The sequence below is a fragment of the Coregonus lavaretus genome (assembly GCF_964263955.1).
Source record: "Coregonus lavaretus genome assembly, chromosome: 5".
NCBI classification, from domain to species: Eukaryota; Metazoa; Chordata; class Actinopteri; order Salmoniformes; family Salmonidae; genus Coregonus; species Coregonus lavaretus.
The window spans coordinates 14,731,066-14,751,055 of record NC_139992.1 but is presented as its reverse complement, the minus strand read 5'-3'; the positions used below and the strand labels follow the sequence as shown (position 1 = coordinate 14,751,055).

At 40.9% G+C, this 19,990-nt stretch overlaps 1 protein-coding gene across 1 annotated transcript in view; it reads right to left on the bottom strand.

Annotated features, from left to right (window-relative positions):
* Positions 1 to 19,990, bottom strand: part of LOC311128814 (low-density lipoprotein receptor-related protein 1B-like) — a gene marked incomplete at both ends in the record, with an annotated part of 602,749 nt that overhangs the window by 16,654 nt on the left and 566,105 nt on the right. Inside the window, 10 exons of the mRNA XM_084161045.1 lie at positions 751 to 924; positions 1,590 to 1,706; positions 2,697 to 2,803; positions 4,696 to 4,919; positions 9,481 to 9,722; positions 15,174 to 15,293; positions 16,386 to 16,520; positions 16,813 to 16,953; positions 17,610 to 17,732; positions 17,982 to 18,104. Of these exons, the coding sequence (XP_084017171.1) occupies positions 751 to 924; positions 1,590 to 1,706; positions 2,697 to 2,803; positions 4,696 to 4,919; positions 9,481 to 9,722; positions 15,174 to 15,293; positions 16,386 to 16,520; positions 16,813 to 16,953; positions 17,610 to 17,732; positions 17,982 to 18,104 (1,506 nt within the window). The remainder of the gene's footprint in view (positions 1 to 750; positions 925 to 1,589; positions 1,707 to 2,696; positions 2,804 to 4,695; positions 4,920 to 9,480; positions 9,723 to 15,173; positions 15,294 to 16,385; positions 16,521 to 16,812; positions 16,954 to 17,609; positions 17,733 to 17,981; positions 18,105 to 19,990) is intronic.

The window sequence follows — 19,990 nt, the reverse complement described above, 5'->3', positions numbered from 1 at the left end:
CAATAAGTCAATGGAAGTGTTGGGTTTTCAATAATAACTGAAAAAAACACAGTTCTCCAATTACACAGATTTGTTGTGTTTGGGGTTATGGGGATCATCGTGGTTCAAAGCTAGCGAAATAATAGGGTGTCTGTGTGTTCTGCTGAAGACATCAAACCAACAGTAACACTCCTGGTCTTTCTGTTCTGCTAGCTGTGCAGTCAGTTCTGCTGCCCGAAGAGTAGGCTACATGGCTGAACTAATGAGTCTTTGGGGAACGGTTCAGCTGCCCTTTATTGTCCGACGCTCCACAACCATAAACACTATACAGATAACAAAAAGCAACCGAGGGCTACTGGAAAAAGAGAAGTGGAGAGGCAGAGGATGAGGGATATATTGGTTCGATTGGTCCTAACATGGGAGATAAGATGACTCTCTCATGTCCCACACTTGAGAAAATGAAAAACTAGCTCAAGAAACAGAGCTCCTCCATTTCCATTCAGGCTGTGGACCCAGTTATCTGCACTCTGTGTTGGTGAACCAGCTAGAATATCAACACTACATTGGTGCATTGCCGTTACTATTGTTTGTTACTGTAATATCATGTTAGTTTCCCCTGTTATGCTTCCATTTAATCTTGAAGGCTATTCAAATAGAACTTTCACTATGCACATGACCCTCCTAATTTCCCTGTATTACCCATGACCCTCATTAACATTTGTATTAATAAAAATACCCACTGAAACACAGCAGTAGATTTTATATATTTACCATCTTGCTGCTCGTATCGGTGGGAGATCATGACATTGGTAGTTTTCTCGAGACCCAAGTGGAGAAACTCCACAGGCTGTTTGCCATACTTGTGAACTCGGAAGACTTCATGTTTTAGCCCAGTCCCGTAGATGTAGTCTTCAAATATGTCAATCCTGTATGGCTGGGATATTCCTGTAAACACAGCCATGGAAACAGAATGAAGGTAGGGTGGAAAGACGCATATGACCATAAACACTGTGTGAAAAAATAAAAATGATATATATATATATATATATAAATGTACATGTTTTTTTTGAAAATCCTATTCTGGATGGTAAAAGGTTTTCAGTGTAAACTTAAACGACTAAAACCAAATATAAAGTATGTAGAAAAGATAATGGAGCTATATATATATTTTTTTATAAGATCATCTTTGAGAACAAACAACCACCAAAATAAAAACTAGACAGTCAGGGAGAATATTTTTCTTTTTTTAAATGTCATGTCATGGGGGCCCCTATTGATTTTGTTAAGTTTGAGTCACTCAGATAGCATACAAACACGGCATAAGCCATGGCAAAATGTGTAGAATTGCAAGAAATTAGCTTTAAAAGAACAAAATGCTGTCTCTGCGGCCAAGAGGGCCTCTAAACATTTTGGTGGTAGACTGTGCCATTGGCCACAGCCACTACCCTCCTCCCCCCCCCCCCAAGGCAAAGACTGCACACTCACGCACACACTCTATGTTATTGTAGCAATCTGTTGATAAAATGTAGAGGAAATTAAATGACTATCACATCAGTAACTAGTATGTGCTTGGAAAGTAAATATTTGTTTTGTTCTCGGGGTAGTGTTACCGTGTCTGTCACTGATTGCCACTAGAGGGTCCGACCCATCCAATCTCACACTGCCTATCTCGGAGAGCTCAGGATCAGCCCAGTACAAACGTTGGTTGAAATAATCGATGGCCAGACCTGGGGGAGGATGAGAGAATGATATTTATTTTCCTTATGAATTTTGTAATGATCAATATGGACGCTTTCATTCTGAGAGCCCTCAGAAAGAGAATTCTAAACAGTGTTTTTGAAATATTTGAACACAATAGCATGGATTGCAGCTGTCAACGTTCCATATAAACTGCGGATAGACCGCATAAACTGACAGTTTTTTCATTTATCTCCTCTTGGTACCTCACTTCCTATGCAGCCGAGAGAAAGTCATTAACTTTGAAATGGAATCATACTACAGGATATATATATATATATATATATATATATATATATATATATATATATATATATATATATATATATATATATACAAGCATATTTGTATTTTCTTTTGATGACAGACTTTTGGTGTTAAGTCTACATTTCTGTTCATAAGTGACTTTTTATTCCTATCATGTGTTGGGGTGGATAAACAACCCAAGATGCCATGGTGATTAAATGGGTGTGCGTTTTTCCACAGATTATGAATTCCCTCTACCTTGACCGAGACAGTTCATGGGTCCCTGATATTAAAGGAGGCCAAACCATCTTTAAAAACTAGATCAGCACCAAGTGTCTCCCCCAGCACCATCACAACAGGTTTGGTGTGTCAGAGACATTAATTTACTTTTTTCCATGGCCTTATTTTAAATAGCTTTATCCTCTAGTCTACAACTAGCCTGGTCCCAGATCGGTATTTGCTGTCTTGCCAACTCCTACAGTCATTGCCATTAACAAGACTGCACAGACAGATCTGGAACTAGGCTAGTTTACAACATCACATCTTAATGAAAATATATGTATGGACTTGGAAAATACAGGCAGATAAATATGATGTGTATGTGTAATGACATTTCCCTACTGTTTCAGTCTTCACACTTCATTCAGTTGTCAAAAAGTTTTCTCCTGTGGTACAGTATGTTAGCTAAATCAAACATACTAATGTGACATGAGGAGACACTGTACTGTAGATACCTGTTGGTCTCCTGAGGTTCTTCTCCAAAAAGATCCTACGCATGGACCCATCCATAGCCGACTCCTCAATATGAGAATGATCACCTATTACTGTCCAATACATCATCCTGTAGAAGGTACAAAGACAAGCATTTTCTGTTGGGTCTCCATAGCATCTGGTTTAATGGATATCAGGGGATTAAATGCACAGAGATAGGAATCCCTGTCTATACTTATAGAATCCCTGCTATATTCAAAGAATCCCTGGAATGCCTGCTACAGTGGGGAGAACAAGTATTTGATACACTGCCGATTTTGCAGGTTTTCCTACTAACAAAGCATGTAGAGGTCTGTAATTTTTATCATAGGTAATAAAAAAATCCAGAAAATCACATTGTATGATTTTTAAGTAATTAATTTGCATTTTATTGCATGACATAAGTATTTGATCACCTACCAACCAGTAAGAAGTCCGGCTCTCACAGACCTGTTAGTTTTTCTTTAAGAAGCCCTCCTGTTCTCCACTCATTACCTGTATTAACTGCACCTGTTTGAACTCGTTACCTGTATAAAAGACACCTGTCCACACACTCAATCAAACAGACTCCAACCTCTCCACAATGGCCAAGACCAGAGAGCTGTGTAAGGACATCAGGGATAAAATTGTAGACCTGCACAAGGCTGGGATGGGCTACAGGACAATAGGCAAGCAGCTTGGTGAGAAGGCAACAACTGTTGGCGCAATTATTAGAAAATGGAAGAAGTTCAAGATGACGGTCAATCACCCTCGGTCTGGGGCTCCATGCAAGATCTTACCTCGTGGGGCATCAATGATCATGAGGAAGGTGAGGGATCAGCCCAGAACTACACGGCAGGACCTGGTCAATGACCTGAATAGAGCTGGGACCACAGTCTCAAAGAAAACCATTAGTAACACACTACGCCGTCATGGATTAAAATCCTGCAGTGCACGCAAGGTGCCCCTGCTCAAGCCAGCGCATGTCCAGGCCCGTCTGAAGTTTGCCAATGGCCATCTGGATGATCCAGAGGAGGAATGGGAGAAGGTCATGTGGTCTGATGAGACAAAAATAGAGCTTTTTGGTCTAAACTCCACTCGCCGTGTTTGGAGGAAGAAGAAGGATGAGTACAACCCCAAGAACACCATCCCAACCGTGAAGCATGGAGGTGGAAACATAATTCTTTTGGGATGCTTTTCTGCAAAGGGGACAGGACGACTGCACCGTATTGAGGGGAGGATGGATGGGGCCATGTATCGCGAAATCTTGGCCAACAACCTCCATCCCTCAGTAAGAGCATTGAAGATGGGTCGTGGCTGGGTCTTCCAGCATGACAACGACCCAAAACACACAGCCAGGGCAACTAAGGAGTGGCTCCGTAAGAAGCATCTCAAGGTCCTGGAGTGGCCTAGCCAGTCTCCAGACCTGAACCCAATAGAAAATCTTTGGAGGGAGCTGAAAGTCCGTATTGCCCAGCGACAGCCCCGAAACCTGAAGGATCTGGAGAAGGTCTGTATGGAGGAGTGGGCCAAAATCCCTGCTGCAGTGTGTGCAAACCTGGTCAAGACCTACAGGAAATGCATGATCTCTGTAATTGCAAACAAAGGTTTCTGTACCAAATATTAAGTTCTGCTTTTCTGATGTATCAAATACTTATGTCATGCAATACTTAAAAATCATACAATGTGATTTTCTGGATTTTTGTTTTAGATTCCGTCTCTCACAGTTGAAGTGTACCTATGATAAAAATTACAGACCTCTACATGCTTTGTAAGTAGGAAAACCTGCAAAATCGACAGTGTATCAAATACTTGTTCTCCCCACTGTATATTTAAAGAATCCCTGGAATCCCTGTCTATAGTTATGACTTAACAAATCAGTAAAGAAAACACATCTTGGAAACCATCTTGGATGCAGCAGTTACCAAAGAACGACGAAGCAAAAAGGTATAAAGTGACAACATAATGATTAAATTTAACATTGTATGAAAAGGATGCTCTTACCCTCGGGCTGGGTTGACAGTGATGGCATACGGCTCTCCTGCAATGTCAGTTATCAGACGGGTGCAATTTGGCCCTCTGAGCTGGCCCACGTTTATAGAGTATCTGAGCTTAGTCCAGTGAGCTGTGTAATAGCTGAACCAGTGCATCCGAGAATGGTCTGTCCAATAGATATTTCCTGTAATCCAGTCAGCTGACACATCCCTCGGTCTACGGAAGTCTGAACACTTCAAGGAAAATCAGAGCTTGTAAACATGAAAGCGTGAACATGACAAAGACTTTCAAGGTATTTGTATTAAATATGGCAAATAAACTTGAAACTTTCAACATTCAGATGTGAAGAATATTCTTATCCATTGGCTTATTTAGATGCACTCACTATTCTTTCCCATATCAAACATGATAAAGGTATGTCTAATGAAATACTTGGTGCTAGTAAAGGTTTAGTAGCCTATGTTTAATGTGTAAGATGTCATGCGTGTGATCAGGTTATTATATACAGTAATGTTTCCAATGTAACAACAATGGCTCAAACTTTAGATTAATGTAAATCATGGTCTTTGAATAAGAGTATCTCCAAATGACATTGAAAGATTAATCATAAAACAATGTAATGGCTTTCTTCGACTTTGTCAGTAGGCATATCTACAAATGAGAAAAATGAATCGTCCAAGAAATGCATTGCATTAAAGGGGAATAATGGCACATTTCTAAAACGTGTCCATGTTCCTAAACCCCTCTGACTTGTTGTTGGACTGTCTGTCAAAGCAAGGACATCTCTCACTCAGGGAGAGCGAGGTAGAGCTAGAGCGAGAGCTACGGCACAAGGTTATACAGCCCCCCCACGCACTGCAGTGCTAGATAGATCTTTGTGTAATAAACTCTAATCTACAAAAATATAAATGTTCTGTCACACCAGAAATACAACATTTGTGAAGTCAAATCGATTGTGAGATATGGCATATACATTTTATGTGATAAATTTGGGGTCACGGGTTCACAATTTGACATTTTCTGAGATCTCTGCCTCCCACTTTTACATTTCACCTGCCAATCAATATTGTCCATCTTCCCTCTGACAGTAGGCTACACCCCAAAATATATCTACTAAAATTAGAGGGAAAGACTACTGAGCATGCAACATAACATCCACTTCATAGGATGACACATATGGGCTAAAAGGCTCATTTATGTAACAAATGTTTCATTAGATTGTAATTTTCCTACAGTAGCCCGCTGACAGCGAACATATTGTAAATAAAATGTATGTTGCAGATATAATAGATAGCCTAGGTACTGATGCATGCATCTATCGAAAAACGATCTTTGCTCACTGTCCAAGTTGTCATTGGGGTAGATCAAATATTTTTACATTTATTATTAGCCTACATTTACATTTTCCAATCGGTAGAATAATGACAATAATTTACAAAATGATGCATGGGATTTCATTTGCAAGCCTGGGCCAAATTGCCTAACTCGAGCGAGCAAGAAAATGTGATAATGTAGGCATTATTGAAAAGTATTCTTATAGCCTATGTTTGCATCAAATACCCTTGCATCAAATACCCTACTCGTGAAAGTCGTGTATTGATTATAATTTATATAGCATACGTGAGGAATGCTGATCACTGCAATCAACAGCTGCAGTGTTGATCATTGGATTACCCCATACAGTGAGGGAAAAAAGTATTTGATCCCCTGCTGATTTTGTACGTTTGCCCACTGACAAAGAAATGATCAGTCTATAATTTTAATGGCAGGTTTATTTGAACAGTGAGAGACAGAATAACAACAAAAAAATCCAGAAAAATGCATGGCAAAAATGTTATAAATTGATTTGCATTTTAATGAGGGAATTAAGTATTTGAACCCCTCTCAATCAGAAAGATTTCTGTCTCCCAGGTGTCTTTTATACAGGTAACGAGCTGAGATTAGGAGCACACTCTAAAAGGGAGTGCTCCTAATCTCAGTTTGTTACCTGTATAAAATACACCTGTCCACAGAAGCAATCAATCAATCAGAATCCAAACTCTCCACCATGGCCAAGACCAAAGAGCTCTCCAAGGATGTCAGGGACAAGATTGTAGACCTACACAATGGAATGGGCTACAAGACCATTGCCAAGCAACTTGGTGAGAAGGTGACAACAGTTGGTGCGATTATTCGCAAATGGAAGAAACACAAAATAACTGTCAATCTCCCTCGGCCTGGGGCTCCATGCAAGATCTCACCTCGTGGAGTTGCAATGATCATGAGAACAGTGAGGAATCAGCTCAGAACTACACGGGAGGATCTTGTCAATGATCTCAAGACAGCTGGGACCATAGTCACCAAGAAAACAATTGGTAGCACACTATGCCGTGAAGGACTGAAATCCTGCAGCGCCCGCAAGGTCCCCCTGCTCAAGAAAGCACATATACATGCCCGTCTGAAGTTTGCCAATGAACATCTGAATGATTCAGAGGAGAACTGGGTGAAAGTGTTGTGGTCAGATGAGACCAAAATGGAGCTCTTTGGCATCAACTCAACTCGCCATGTTTGGAGGAGGAGGAATGCTGCCTATGACCCCAAGAACACCATCCCCACCGTCAAACATGGAGGTGGAAACATTATACTTTGGGGGTGTTTTTCTGCTAAGGGGACAGGACAACTTCACCGCATCAAAGGGACGATGGACGGGGCCATGTACCGTCAAATCTTGGGTGACAACCTCCTTCCCTCAGCCAGGGCATTGAAAATAAGTTGTGGATGGCTATTCCAGCATTACAATGACCCAAAACACACGGCCAAGGCAACAAAGGAGTGGCTCAAGAAGAAGCACATTAAGGTCCTGGAGTGGCCTAGCCAGTCTCCAGACCTTAATCCCATAGAAAATCTGTGGAGGGAGCTGAAGGTTCGAGTTGCCAAACGTCAGCCTCGAAACCTTAATGACTTGGAGAAGATCTGCAAAGAGGAGTGGGACAAAATCCCTCCTGAGATGTGTGCAAACCTGGTGGTCAACTACAAGAAACGTTTGACCTCTGTGATTGCCAACAAGGGTTTTGCCACCAAGTACTAGGTCATGTTTTGCAGAGGGGTCAAATACTTATTTCCCTCATTAAAATTCAAATAAATTTATAACATTTTTTACATGCGTTTTTCTGGATTTTGTTGTTGTTATTCTGTCTCTCACTGTTCAAATAAACCTACTATTAAAATTATAGACTGATCATTTCTTTTTCAGTGGGCAAACGTACAAAATCAGCAGGGGATCAAATAATTTTTTCCCTCACTGTATCATGGAATAGGCTATGTGAATGTTAATCAAGACAGAAGGCGGACACATGGAATTGTTTGATTTGGATGGATGGTTGACATGACAGAAAGGTAGCCGGATATTTTCTTATCTAATTCTATTCATCGAGCTCGTTATGTGTGTTGTTCCACGCTCGCACCTGGGAAAAACTTTATAGCCTATTGCGGAATATATTTAAAACTTCTAACAAAATACACCAGCGACATCATTTAGGAGACAAAGGTTGTGAGCACAGTGTTTCTGATCAGATCGACAATTATCTTCTAATGTATTTGTGTGGCTACGATGCCAACTTTAGAGCACAGCATTTTGCATAATTTTTTTCTCCCCCTTTTCTCCCCAATTTCGTGATATCCAATTGCGATCCAATTACGATCCAACAGGCTCGGGGAGGCGAAGGTCGAGTCATACATCCTCCATACGTAAAGCCCCCCGGGCCAAACCCTCCCCTAACCCGGACAACGCTGGGCCAGTTGTGCGCCGCCCTATGGGACTCTCGGCCACAGCCGGTTGAACCCGGTTCTGTAGTGACGCCTCAAGCACTGCGATGCAGTGCCTTAGACCACTGCACCAATCGGGAGGCTTAGAGCACAGCATTTTCTGCTTGGTTTCCAGAGCATTGAAAGAGGTAAATGAAATAGGCTCCTAGTGAGGTCAGATGATGCTTCTGACAACATAGTAAAAACGTGTCGCGTTGGGTGATGGGCTAATGTCTGATGTAGGCTATTTTGATAACTGCCAGTGTGTTGTGGTTATGAGGAGCCCCCTCGTGTGTGTGTTTTTCATTGAGCTGGCTGCTGTTCCCTCCTTGCTTGGCCGAGATCTTGTGAACCCGCGACCCAAATTTATCACACAAAATGTATATGCCATATCTCACAATCGATTAGATTTCCCAGATTTAGTATTTTCGCTGTGATAGAACGTTAATATTTTTGCGTTTTTCCAAAAAGATCTATCTAGCGCTGCAGTGCGTGGGGGGCTGTATAACCCTGTGACGTAGCTCTCGCTCTAGCTCTACCTCGCTCTCCCTGAGTGAGAGAGGTGCACACTTTGACAGACAGTCCAACAATGAGTCAGAGGGGTTTAGGAACATAGACAATTTTTCTAAATGTGTCATTATTCTCCTTTAATTCAAACAAAAACTGGAAAAAGCTTGGCACCTTGCTCATGTTCTGTACTCTTGCTCACATTAGATATGTGACTATTTGAGACATTTTATCTTCAAGCACTCACTGCTATATTCAAGCTCTCGTGGCTATAATCATTCTATAATTAATTGTGCTCAAATGCAATAACCAAGACATACTGTAGCTTCAATGGCTTTAGAAAAGAAAGAAAAAACATGCATATCTTGTAATAGTGTTACTTAAACAATACTGCAGCTATCCTGTGGATATTAGTAACCGGACATTGAATGGACAACTCTATCATACATTAAAAAGTAAAGTAGACTTTCCAACCACCCTAACCACACCTTTGGAGATACTTACTATGTTTCCGGCATTAGTTTCAGTTTGACTCTTGTCTAGGATTTCTTTGTAAAAAAGTCCACCAGGGTTAAACTGGGTAGCCCAGATAAACTTTTGTTGGTGTAACAGAGCATCCATCCCAATAATGCGGGCATTGTCCTCAATGCGAGTGAGGAGTTTGTGTCCATGGCTCTGGTTAAACGGATACACAAAACTTCGGATTTCAGTGTCATTAGCTATGTAGAGCACCCGATCTTCTGGTCCTGCCCGTTGTTGAGTTATTAATATGCAAAAAAAATGAAAAGTGGCTCAATTCCATTTGGGGTTTTAAACAACAGTTTGACAGCATCATTTCATTTACAGAAGCAAAATAGTTTAATATATGGCAATCTAGTCATATATAAACATTATTGGGCAGTTGTCTGGACACATTAAGTCTAGTCCTGGACTAAAAAGCATTTTTGATGGAGATTCTCCTTTGAGTTTTCTTTTTATTCCAGGAATAGGATTAATCTGTGTCCAACAAACTGCCCCCATATATCACATTTTCCTTGTTGATCAGGATAATAATACATAATCACTTAGCAACAAGACCAGTCATTTATTACTACTACTACCCATGGTGCCAATCAGTAGGAATAGTGGGGATAGAGGGGATATGTCATTAAAATTGCAATAGTGCCTTCAGAAACTATTCATACCCCTTGACTTATTCCACATTTTGTTGTGTTACAGCCTGAAATCAAAATGGATTAAATATATTTTTCTCTCACCCATCTACACACAATAACCCATAATGACAATGTGAAAACATGTTTAGAAATGTTAGCTAATTTATTGAAAATGAAATAAGAAAATATCTAATTTACATACAAAGTAGCCACTCTTTGCCTTGATGAAAGCTTTGCACACTCTTGGTATTCTCTCAACCAGCTTCATGAGGTAGTCACCTAGAATATATTTCAATTAACAGCTGTGCCTTGTTAAAAGTTAATTTGTGGAATGTATTTCCTTATTAATGCGTTTGAGACAATCAGTTGTGTTGTGACAAGGTAGGGTTGGTATACAGAAGGTAGCCCTATTTGGTAAAAGACCAAGTCCATATTATGGCAGGAACAGCTCAAATAAGCAAAGAGAAATTACAGTCCATCATTACTTTAAGACATGAAGGTCAGTCAATACGGAAAATGTCAAGAACTTTGAAAGTTTCTTCAAGTGCAGTTGCAAAAACCATAAAACTGGCTCTCATGAGGACCTCCACAGGAAAGGAAGACCCAGAGTTACCTCTGCTGCAGAGGATAAGTTCATTAGAGTTACCAGCCTCAGAAATTGGCAATTAACTGCACCTCAGATTGCAGCCCAAATAAATGCTTCACAGTTCAAGTAACAGACACATCTCAAGATCAACTGTTCAGAGGAGGCCACGTGAATCAGGCCTTCATGGTCGATTTGATGCAAAGAAACCACTATAAAGACACCAATAATAAGAAAAGACTTGCTTGGCCAAGAAACACGAGCAAATGACATTAGACCAGTAGAAATCTGTATTTTGGTCTGATGAGTCCAAATTTGAGATTTCTGGTTCCAACCACTGTGTCTTTGTGAGTCCCAGAGTAGGTAAACGGATGATCTATGCATGTGTGGTTCCCACCGTGAAGCATGGAGGAGGAGGTGTGATGGTGTGGCGTTGCTTTGCTGGTGAAACTCTGTGATTTATTTAGAATTCAAGGCACACTTAACCAGCATTGCTACCACAGCATTCTGCAGCGATATGCCATCCCATCTGGTTTGCGCTTAGTGGGACTATCATTTGTTTTTCAACAGGACAATGACCCAAAACACACCTCCAGGCTGTGTAACGGCTATTTGACCAAGAAGGAGAGTGATTGAGTGCTGCGTCAGATGACCTGGTCTCCACAATCACCCAACTTCAACCCAATTGAGATGGTTTGGGAATAGTTGGACGGCAGAGTGAAGGAAAAGCAGCCAACAAGTGCTCAGCATATGTGGGAACTCCTTCAAGACTGCTGGAAAAGCATTCCAGGTGACTACCTCATTAAGCTGGTTGAGAGAAGAGTGTGCAAAGCTTTCATCAAAGCAAAAGGTGGCTACTTTGAATAATCTAAAATTTAAAATATATTTTGATTTGTTTGACACTTTTTTGGTTACTACATGATTCCATATGTGTTATTTCATAGTTTTGATGTCTTCACTATTTTCTACAATGTAGAAAATAGTAAAAATAAAGAAAAACCCTTGAATGAGTAGGTGTGTCCAAACTTTTGACTGGTACTGTAAGTATTCACACCCCTTTGCTATGACACTCCAAATTGCGCTCAGGTGCATCCAATTTCCTTTGATCATCCTTGAGATGTCACTACAACTTGATTGATGTCCACCTGTGGCCAATTCAATTGTTTGGACATGATTTAGAAAGAAGCACACCAGTGCATGTCAGAGCAGAAACTAGATCTCCGAGATAGAATTGTGATGAGGCATATACAGTGGGGAGAACAAGTATTTGATACACTGCCGATTTTGCAGGTTTTCCTACTTACAAAGCATGTAGAGGTCTGTAATTTTTATCATAGGTACACTTCAACTGTGAGAGACGGAATCTAATTTTTTCCAGAAAATCACATTGTATGATTTTTAAGTAACTAATTAGAATTTTATTGCATGACATAAGTATTTGATACATCAGAAGAGCAGCACTTCATATTTGGTACAGAAACCTTTGTTTGCAATTACAGAGATCATACGTTTCCTGTAGGTCTTGACCAGGTTTGCACACACTGCAGCAGGGATTTTGGCCCATTCCTCCATACAGACCTTCTCCAGATCATTCAGGTTTCGGGGCTGTTGCTGGGCAATACGGACTTTCAGCTCCCTCCAAAGATGTTCTATTGGGTTCAGGTCTGGAGACTGGCTAGGCCACTCCAGGACCTTGAGATGCTTCTTACGGAGCCACTCCTTAGTTGCCCTGGCTGTGTGTTTTGGGTCGTTGTCATGCTGGAAGACCCAGCCACGACCCATCTTCAATGCTCTTACTGAGGGAAGGAGGTTGTTGGCCAAGATCTCGCGATACATGGACCCATCCATCCTCCCCTCAATACGCTGCAGTCGTCCTGTCCCCTTTGCAGAAAAGCATCCCCAAAGAATGATGTTTCCACCTCCATGCTTCACGGTTGGGATGGTGTTCTTGGGGTTGTACTCATCCTTCTTCTTCCTCCAAACACGGCGAGTAGAGTTTAGACCAAAAAGCTCGATTTTTGTCTCATCAGACCACATGACCTTCACCCATTCCTCCTCTGGATCATCCAGATGGTCATTGGCAAATTTCAGACGGGTCTGGACATGCGCTGGATTGAGCAGGGGGACCTTGCGTGCGCTGCAGGATTTTAATCCATGACGGCGTAGTGTGTTACTAATGGTTTTCTTTGAGACTGTGGTCCCAGCTCTCTTCAGGTCATTGACCAGGTCCTGCCGTGTAGTTGTGGGCTGATCCCTCACCTTCCTCATTGATGCCCCACGAGGTGAGATCTTGCATGGAGCCCCAGACCGAGGGTGATTGACCGTCATCTTGAACTTCTTCCATTTTCTAATAATTGCGCCAACAGTTGTTGCCTTCTCACCAAGCTGCTTGCCTATTGTCCTGTAGACCATCCCAGCCTTGTGCAGGTCTACAATTTTATCCCTGATGTCCTTACACAGCTCTCTGGTCTTGGCCATTGTGGAGAGGTTGGAGTCTGTTTGATTGAGTGTGTGGACAGGTGTCTTTTATACAGGTAACGAGTTCAAACAGGTGCAGTTAATACAGGTAATGAGTGGAGAACAGGAGGGCGTCTTAAAGCAAAACTGACAGGTCTGTGAGAGCCGGAATTCTTACTGGTTGGTAGGTGATTAAATACTTATGTCATGCAATAAAATGCAAATTAATTACTTAAAAGTCATACAATGTGATTTTCTGGATTTTTGTTTCAGATTCCGTCTCTCACAGTTTAAGTGTCCCTATGATAAGAATTACAGACCTCTACATCATGCTTTGTAAGTAGGAAAACCTGCAAAATCGGCAGTGTATCAAATACTTGTTCTCCCCACTGTATCTGGGGAAGGGTATAAAACAATTTCTAGAGTGTTGAAAGTTTCCAAGAGCACAGTGGTCTCCATCATTGGGAAATTGAAAAAAATATGGAACTACCCAGACTTTGCCTAGAGCTGGCCGTCCGACCAAACTGAGCAACCGGGCAAGAAGGACCTTGGTCAGGGAAGTGACTAAGAACCCAATGACCACTCTGACAGAACTACAGAGTTCCTTGGCTAAGATGGGAGAACCTGCCAGAAGGACAACAGTCTCTACAGCACTTCACCAATCTGGGCTTTATGGGAGAGTGGCCAGACGGAAGCCACTCCTGAGAAAAAGGCACATGACAGCATGTCTAGAGTTTGCAAAAAGTCACGTGAAAAACTCAGAGAGCATAAGGCAAAAGATTCTGTGGTCTGATGAGACAAAAATGTCACTCTTTGGCCTGAATGCAAAGCACTATGTCTGGAGAAAACCAGGGACAGCTCATCATCCGTCTAACACCATCCCTACCGTGAAGCACGGTGGTGGCAGCGTTGTGCTATGGGGATGCTTTTCAGTGGCAGGGCCTGGGAGACAGGTAAGGATAGAGGAAACAATTAATGGAGCCAAATACAGGCAAATCCTTGATGAGAACCCGCTTCAGAGTGCTAACGACCTCAGACTGGGGCGAAGATTTACATTCCAACAAAACAATAACCCCAAGCATACAGACAAAGCAACGCTGGAATGGCTTCAGAACCAGAATGTGAAAGTCCTTGAGTGGCCTCACAAAAGCCCAGACTTGAATCCCACTGAAAATATGTGGAAACTTAACAGGGCTTGAATGAATGGGAGAAAATCCCCAAATCCAGATGTGCAAAGCTGATACAGACATACCAAAGACGACTCAAAGCTGTAATCGCCGCCAAATGTGCTTCTACAAAGTATTGACTCAGGGGTGTGAATATTTATGTAAATTAGATATTTCTATGTTTGCTTTTCAATACATTTGCAAAAATGTCTAAAAACATGTTTCACTGTCATTATGTGAAGATGGGTGAAAAAAATAAAGCTGTAACACAACAAAATGTTGTATATGTTATAGTTTCTGAAGGCACTGTATCACAGCGCAGTTTATCACAGTGGTGTATACACCCGTAACATTAACACTTTAGAGATGTGGAATAGATGTTAGTGAATATTGGCAGTCATTATTAATTCATTATTAATATAATCCTTATTGGTCACATCAAAAACAGCTCAGTTTTTATACTATCTAAATGGTTAAATGGCTGGTCTTGTATACATTCAGTATTACTTATACAATCCTGTTGTCTTAATGTAAAGGTTATCTGATGACTATGACAGTATCTTTACAATGAAGAGTGGTAAGGATAAAGTACAGTCTATGAGTACAGTTTCATCTATTGAATAAAACTAATATTCAAGAAAATTGTGCAGTTTATAGAAATACATACTATACTAACTGTATAATGTTTTAATCAATTTTAGCAAAAAACAACATACTGTATATCTATTGAAACTACAACAGTAAAAAATCCTAGATCAATATATAGCACAGCAAGATCTATGATAGTTCAATGTAATTCAGTTAGAACATACAGTACAGTAATAAAATGGTCCATACCTTTTACTACACAGTTTCCATTTATTTCCTTGAAATTCCTGTCACAAGTACACTTGTATGATCCTTTAGTGTTTGTACAATAGTGAGCACATGTGTCAAACTCAAGACACTCATTGATTTCTGAGGAGAAAAGGAAAAACAGGTTCAGTCAGTTACTGTACTGCGCATGAAAACAGTTAAGCTGCCATTCCTCTCAAATCAGAAATGTGAACAAGCATTTCAGTTTATGTTGATATTGCCCTAACCTATAGGATGTGAGGATATCTATTATATACTGTAATTAAAATAAAATATATAAAAAAGTGTGATTTCCACTAGATTGGACAGTTGCAAAGTCAAAATTGGGTATATATCATATACATTTATGAAAAGACAAATTAGCTTTTTGGTCTTAATTTAAGGTTAGGGTTAGGCATAAGGTTAGCAGTGTGGTAAAGTTTATGGTTAAGTTTAGGCTTAGGTTTAAAATCAGATTTTATGACTTTGTGGCTGTGCCAGCTGCCTCCCAATAAATGAGTCATCCCAATAAATGCCAACCTGCTAAAAAAAACTATTGCTGTTAACACTGGTTCAGTTTCACATGTTGAAGCATGTTCATATACCAGCTTTACTAAGCAACTGATCCCAGTTACTGAGTCATATTCAGAGTAACAGTCCACTGATGTGATGACAGCGTGCATAGGAAGTGTGGGTTTAAATGGTCCTTGGTTATCTTTCAGAAAGTAGAGTCTTGACCCATTACGAAAGTGGAAATTACAACTTAAGTACTTAGTTACCCCCTGAATAGAATAATCAATAACCACTGAGCACAAAAGCAATAACTAGGAGGCAAAAGCCGGTTCAGAGTTCAATTTATAATCACAGATATCGTTATCTCCTACTAAATTATGCAAAACTTGGCTACTCAATCCTTAATTACTTAAGCTCATTGAAACTGGATGGCTTACTAAATTATCTGTAAGTGAAAGCTACTAAGATACTATAAACATGTACTCGGAGAGAAAGATATTGAAGGAATCTGGGTGTCTGTAAGGAAAAACTTGAAAGCGTTATGTTATGTATATTTTTCATTAAACACGGCTACATGATGTACATATTTAACCACATTAGTTCAATGTTAAATGTTAAATATGTTAAAGAATGCCATTTATTATTACATTATCGTTATTCTGTCTAATTAATTAGTGAGGGGAAAAACAGGCCATACAGTACCTTCACACTGGGCAGTCTTTAGATTCCTCCTGAAGCCAGATTTGCACTGACATATTGCATTTGTGTTTGTCTGATTGCAAATTGCATCCTCCCCACATGGGTTTGTTTTCTTTCCACATATGTCTCCATTGGAAGCTACAATCGAAGACAACAATTTGATTGCACATGAAAACACATTCCTATATATCGAATATACTTGCAAACAGTTGCTCCATTGATGTGTGGAAGCCAGGTGAACATCAACTTTCAACAGACAAAAAAACACACCGCAAATATGGGTAATGTATTCCCATAAACGTTCTGACATCATCTAACATTTGGCTCTAGCAGAAATATCTAGCAGAAGAGCCCTAGATTATCTCATGGATCAAGTTCCTGCCTAGCAGGATATTGATCTGTGTGACACACACAAAACACACACACGTACAGGCCTTGCAGTCCTGCTCGTCCGATCCCCCATCCCCACAGTCATTGAAGAGGTCACACTGCAGCTGGGCTGGGATGCATCGCTGGGTACTGCAGGTGAACTCTGCCTTCCCACACCGTCTGGGTCTGCCAGACACCACCTCTGCTTTGGGACGCACACAGGAGCCAAACACACGTCAGACAGAAAGGCCGCATCGGCAACAGAGAAGGCATTTGCATGAAAGGATGAGTGGTACTCTGAGATATCTTTATATGATGTGATGTATTGTTGTCTCTACCTTCTTGCTCTTTGTGCTGTTGTCTGTGCCCAATAATGTTTGTACAATGTTTTGTGCTGCTGCCATGTTGTGTTGCTACTGTGTTATTGTCATGTGTTGCTACCATGCTGTGTTGTCATGTGTTGCTGCCATGCTGTTTTGTTGTCTTAGGTCTCTCTTTATGTAGTGTTGTGGTGTCGCTCTTGTCATGATGTGTATTTTGTCCTATATTTATATGTTTAATCCCAGCCCCAGTTCCCGCAGGAGGCCTTTTGCCTTTTGGTAGGCTGTCATTGTAAATAAGAATTTGTTCTTAACTGACTTGCCTAGTTAATTAAAGGTTAAATAAAAAATATAAATAAAACTATGTGGTGCTTTGAGTTTCTAGGGATATCAAAGAAACTTGACTAATACAACGTTTTTGCTGTTGTCGCACTGATACGATTAGGAATAATGTTTTATTGGAATATACAATCTCCTTAGTTCAACATTCTTAATGAAGAAAAATGTAATGTTTGAACTGTAGCTGGTGTAAACTCACCACATTCTTCCTCATCTGAGTTATCCCCACAGTCATCAACCTTGTTACACAGTTGGTCATTGCGCAGACACACACGGTCATTTCTACATCGGTGTGGGCGTGTGGGGGGACAGGAAAGTTTGGCTGGAGGGGAGAAGAATAACACAAGAATTCCAGACAGTCAAATACATTTTAGTTCATTCAACATAGTCAATTCAAATCTATTCAATTGATTCCATTCTATTCCATTCAACAAATTCCATTCTAGTCAATTCAACAGAATCCACAATTTCAACCACGAATATCACCTTGGATTAAGTTATAACTAATAAAATATCCATCAAAAACCTTTGAGAAAATATCTAAGTGAGAGACGTTGTCGTTTCAACCCACCACACATCTCTGTGTCCTCGTCTGAGTTATCTCCACAGTCGTCCTTGCCATCACACACCCACGAATGGAGCTTGCATAAGGTGTTGTTGCAAATGAACTCATCAGGACGGCAGAAGAAGACACCTGCAATTACAAACTGAAGGTTAACAGTAGTGCTATGGGCTTTCTATCACAAGGTTGTCTTATACAGTGAGGGAAAAAAGTATTTGATCCCCTGCTGATGTTGTACGTTTGCCCACTGACAAAGAAATGATTAGTCTATAATTTTAATGGTAGGTTTATTTGAACAGTGAGACAGAATAACAACAAAAAAATCCAGAAAAACGCATGTCAAAAATTTTATAAATTGATTTGCATTTTAATTAGGGAATTAATATTTGACCCCCAATCAGAAAGATTTCTGTCTCCCAGGTGTCTTTTATACAGGTAACGAGCTGAGATTATGAGCACACTCTTAAAGGGAGTGCTCCTAATCTCAGCTTGTTACCTGTATAAAAGACACCTGTCCACAGAAGCAATCAATCAATCAGATTCCAAACTCTCCACCATGGCCAAGACCAAAGAGCTCTCCAAGGATGTCAGGGACAAGATTGTAGACCTACACAAGGCTGGAATGGGCTACAAGACCATCGCCAAGCAGCTTGGTGAGAAGGTGACAACAGTTGGTGCGATTATTCGCAAATGGAAGAAACACAAAATAACTGTCAATCTCCCTCGGCCTGGGGCTCCATGCAAGATCTCACCTCATGGAGTTGCAATGATCATGAGAACAGTGAGGAATCAGCTCAGAACTACACGGGAGGATCTTGTCAATGATCTCAAGGCAGCTGGGACCATAGTCACCAAGAAAACAATTGGTAACACACTACGCCGTGAAGGACTGAAATCCTGCAGCGCCCGCAAGGTCCCCCTGCTCAAGAAAGCACATATACAGGGCCGTCTGAAGTTTGCCAATGAACATCTGAATGATTCAGAAGAGAACTGGGTGAAAGTGTTGTGGTCAGATGAGACCAAAATCGAGGTCTTTGGCATCAACTCAACTCGACGTGTTTGGAGGTGGAGGAAGGCTGCCTATGACCCCAAGAACACAATCCCCACCGTCAAACATGGAGGTGGAAACATTATGCTTTGGTGGTGTTTTTCTGCTAAGGGGACAGGACATCTTCACCGCATCAAAGGGACGAAGGACGGGGCCATGTACCGTCAAATCTTGGGTGAGAACCTCCTTCCCTCAGCCAGGGCATTGAAATTGGGTCGTGGATGGGTATTCCAGCATGACAATGACCCAAAACACATGGCCAAGGCAACAAAGGAGTGGCTCAAGAAGAAGCATATTAAGGTCCTGGAGTGGCCTAGCCAGTCTCCAGACCTTAATCCCATAGAAAATCTGTGGAGGGAGCTGAATGTCCTCTGTAGCTCAGCTGGTAGAGCACGGTGCTTGTAACACCAAGGTAGTGGGTTCGATCCCCGGGACCACCCATACACAAAAATGCATGCACGCTTGACTGTAATTCGCTTTGAATAAAAGCGTCTGCTAAATGTCATATTATTATTATATTAAGGTTCGAGTTGCCAAACGTCAGCCTCAAAACCTTAATGACTTGGAGAAGATCTGCAAAGAGGACTGGAACAAAATCCCTCCTGAGATGTGTGCAAACCTGGTGGCCAAGTACAAGAAACGTCTGACCTCTGTGACAACAAGGGTTTTGCCACCAAGTACTAAGTCATGTTTTGCAGAGGGGTCAAATACTTATTTCCCTCATTAAAAAGCAAATCAATTCATAACATTTTTGACATGCGTTTTTCTGGATTTTTTTGTTGTTATTCTGTCTATCACTGTTCAAATAAACCTACCATTAAAATGTAGCTAGGTTTTTCCATTTCCTTCTAAACTTCTATTCAATAGCATTGTGCTATCACTATAGTGTCTGTATGAAAGAACATTATTGTTAGCAAAGTGACCTTTGCTTGGCCAGAATATGACTATTGTATTGTACACCTTTCACAGT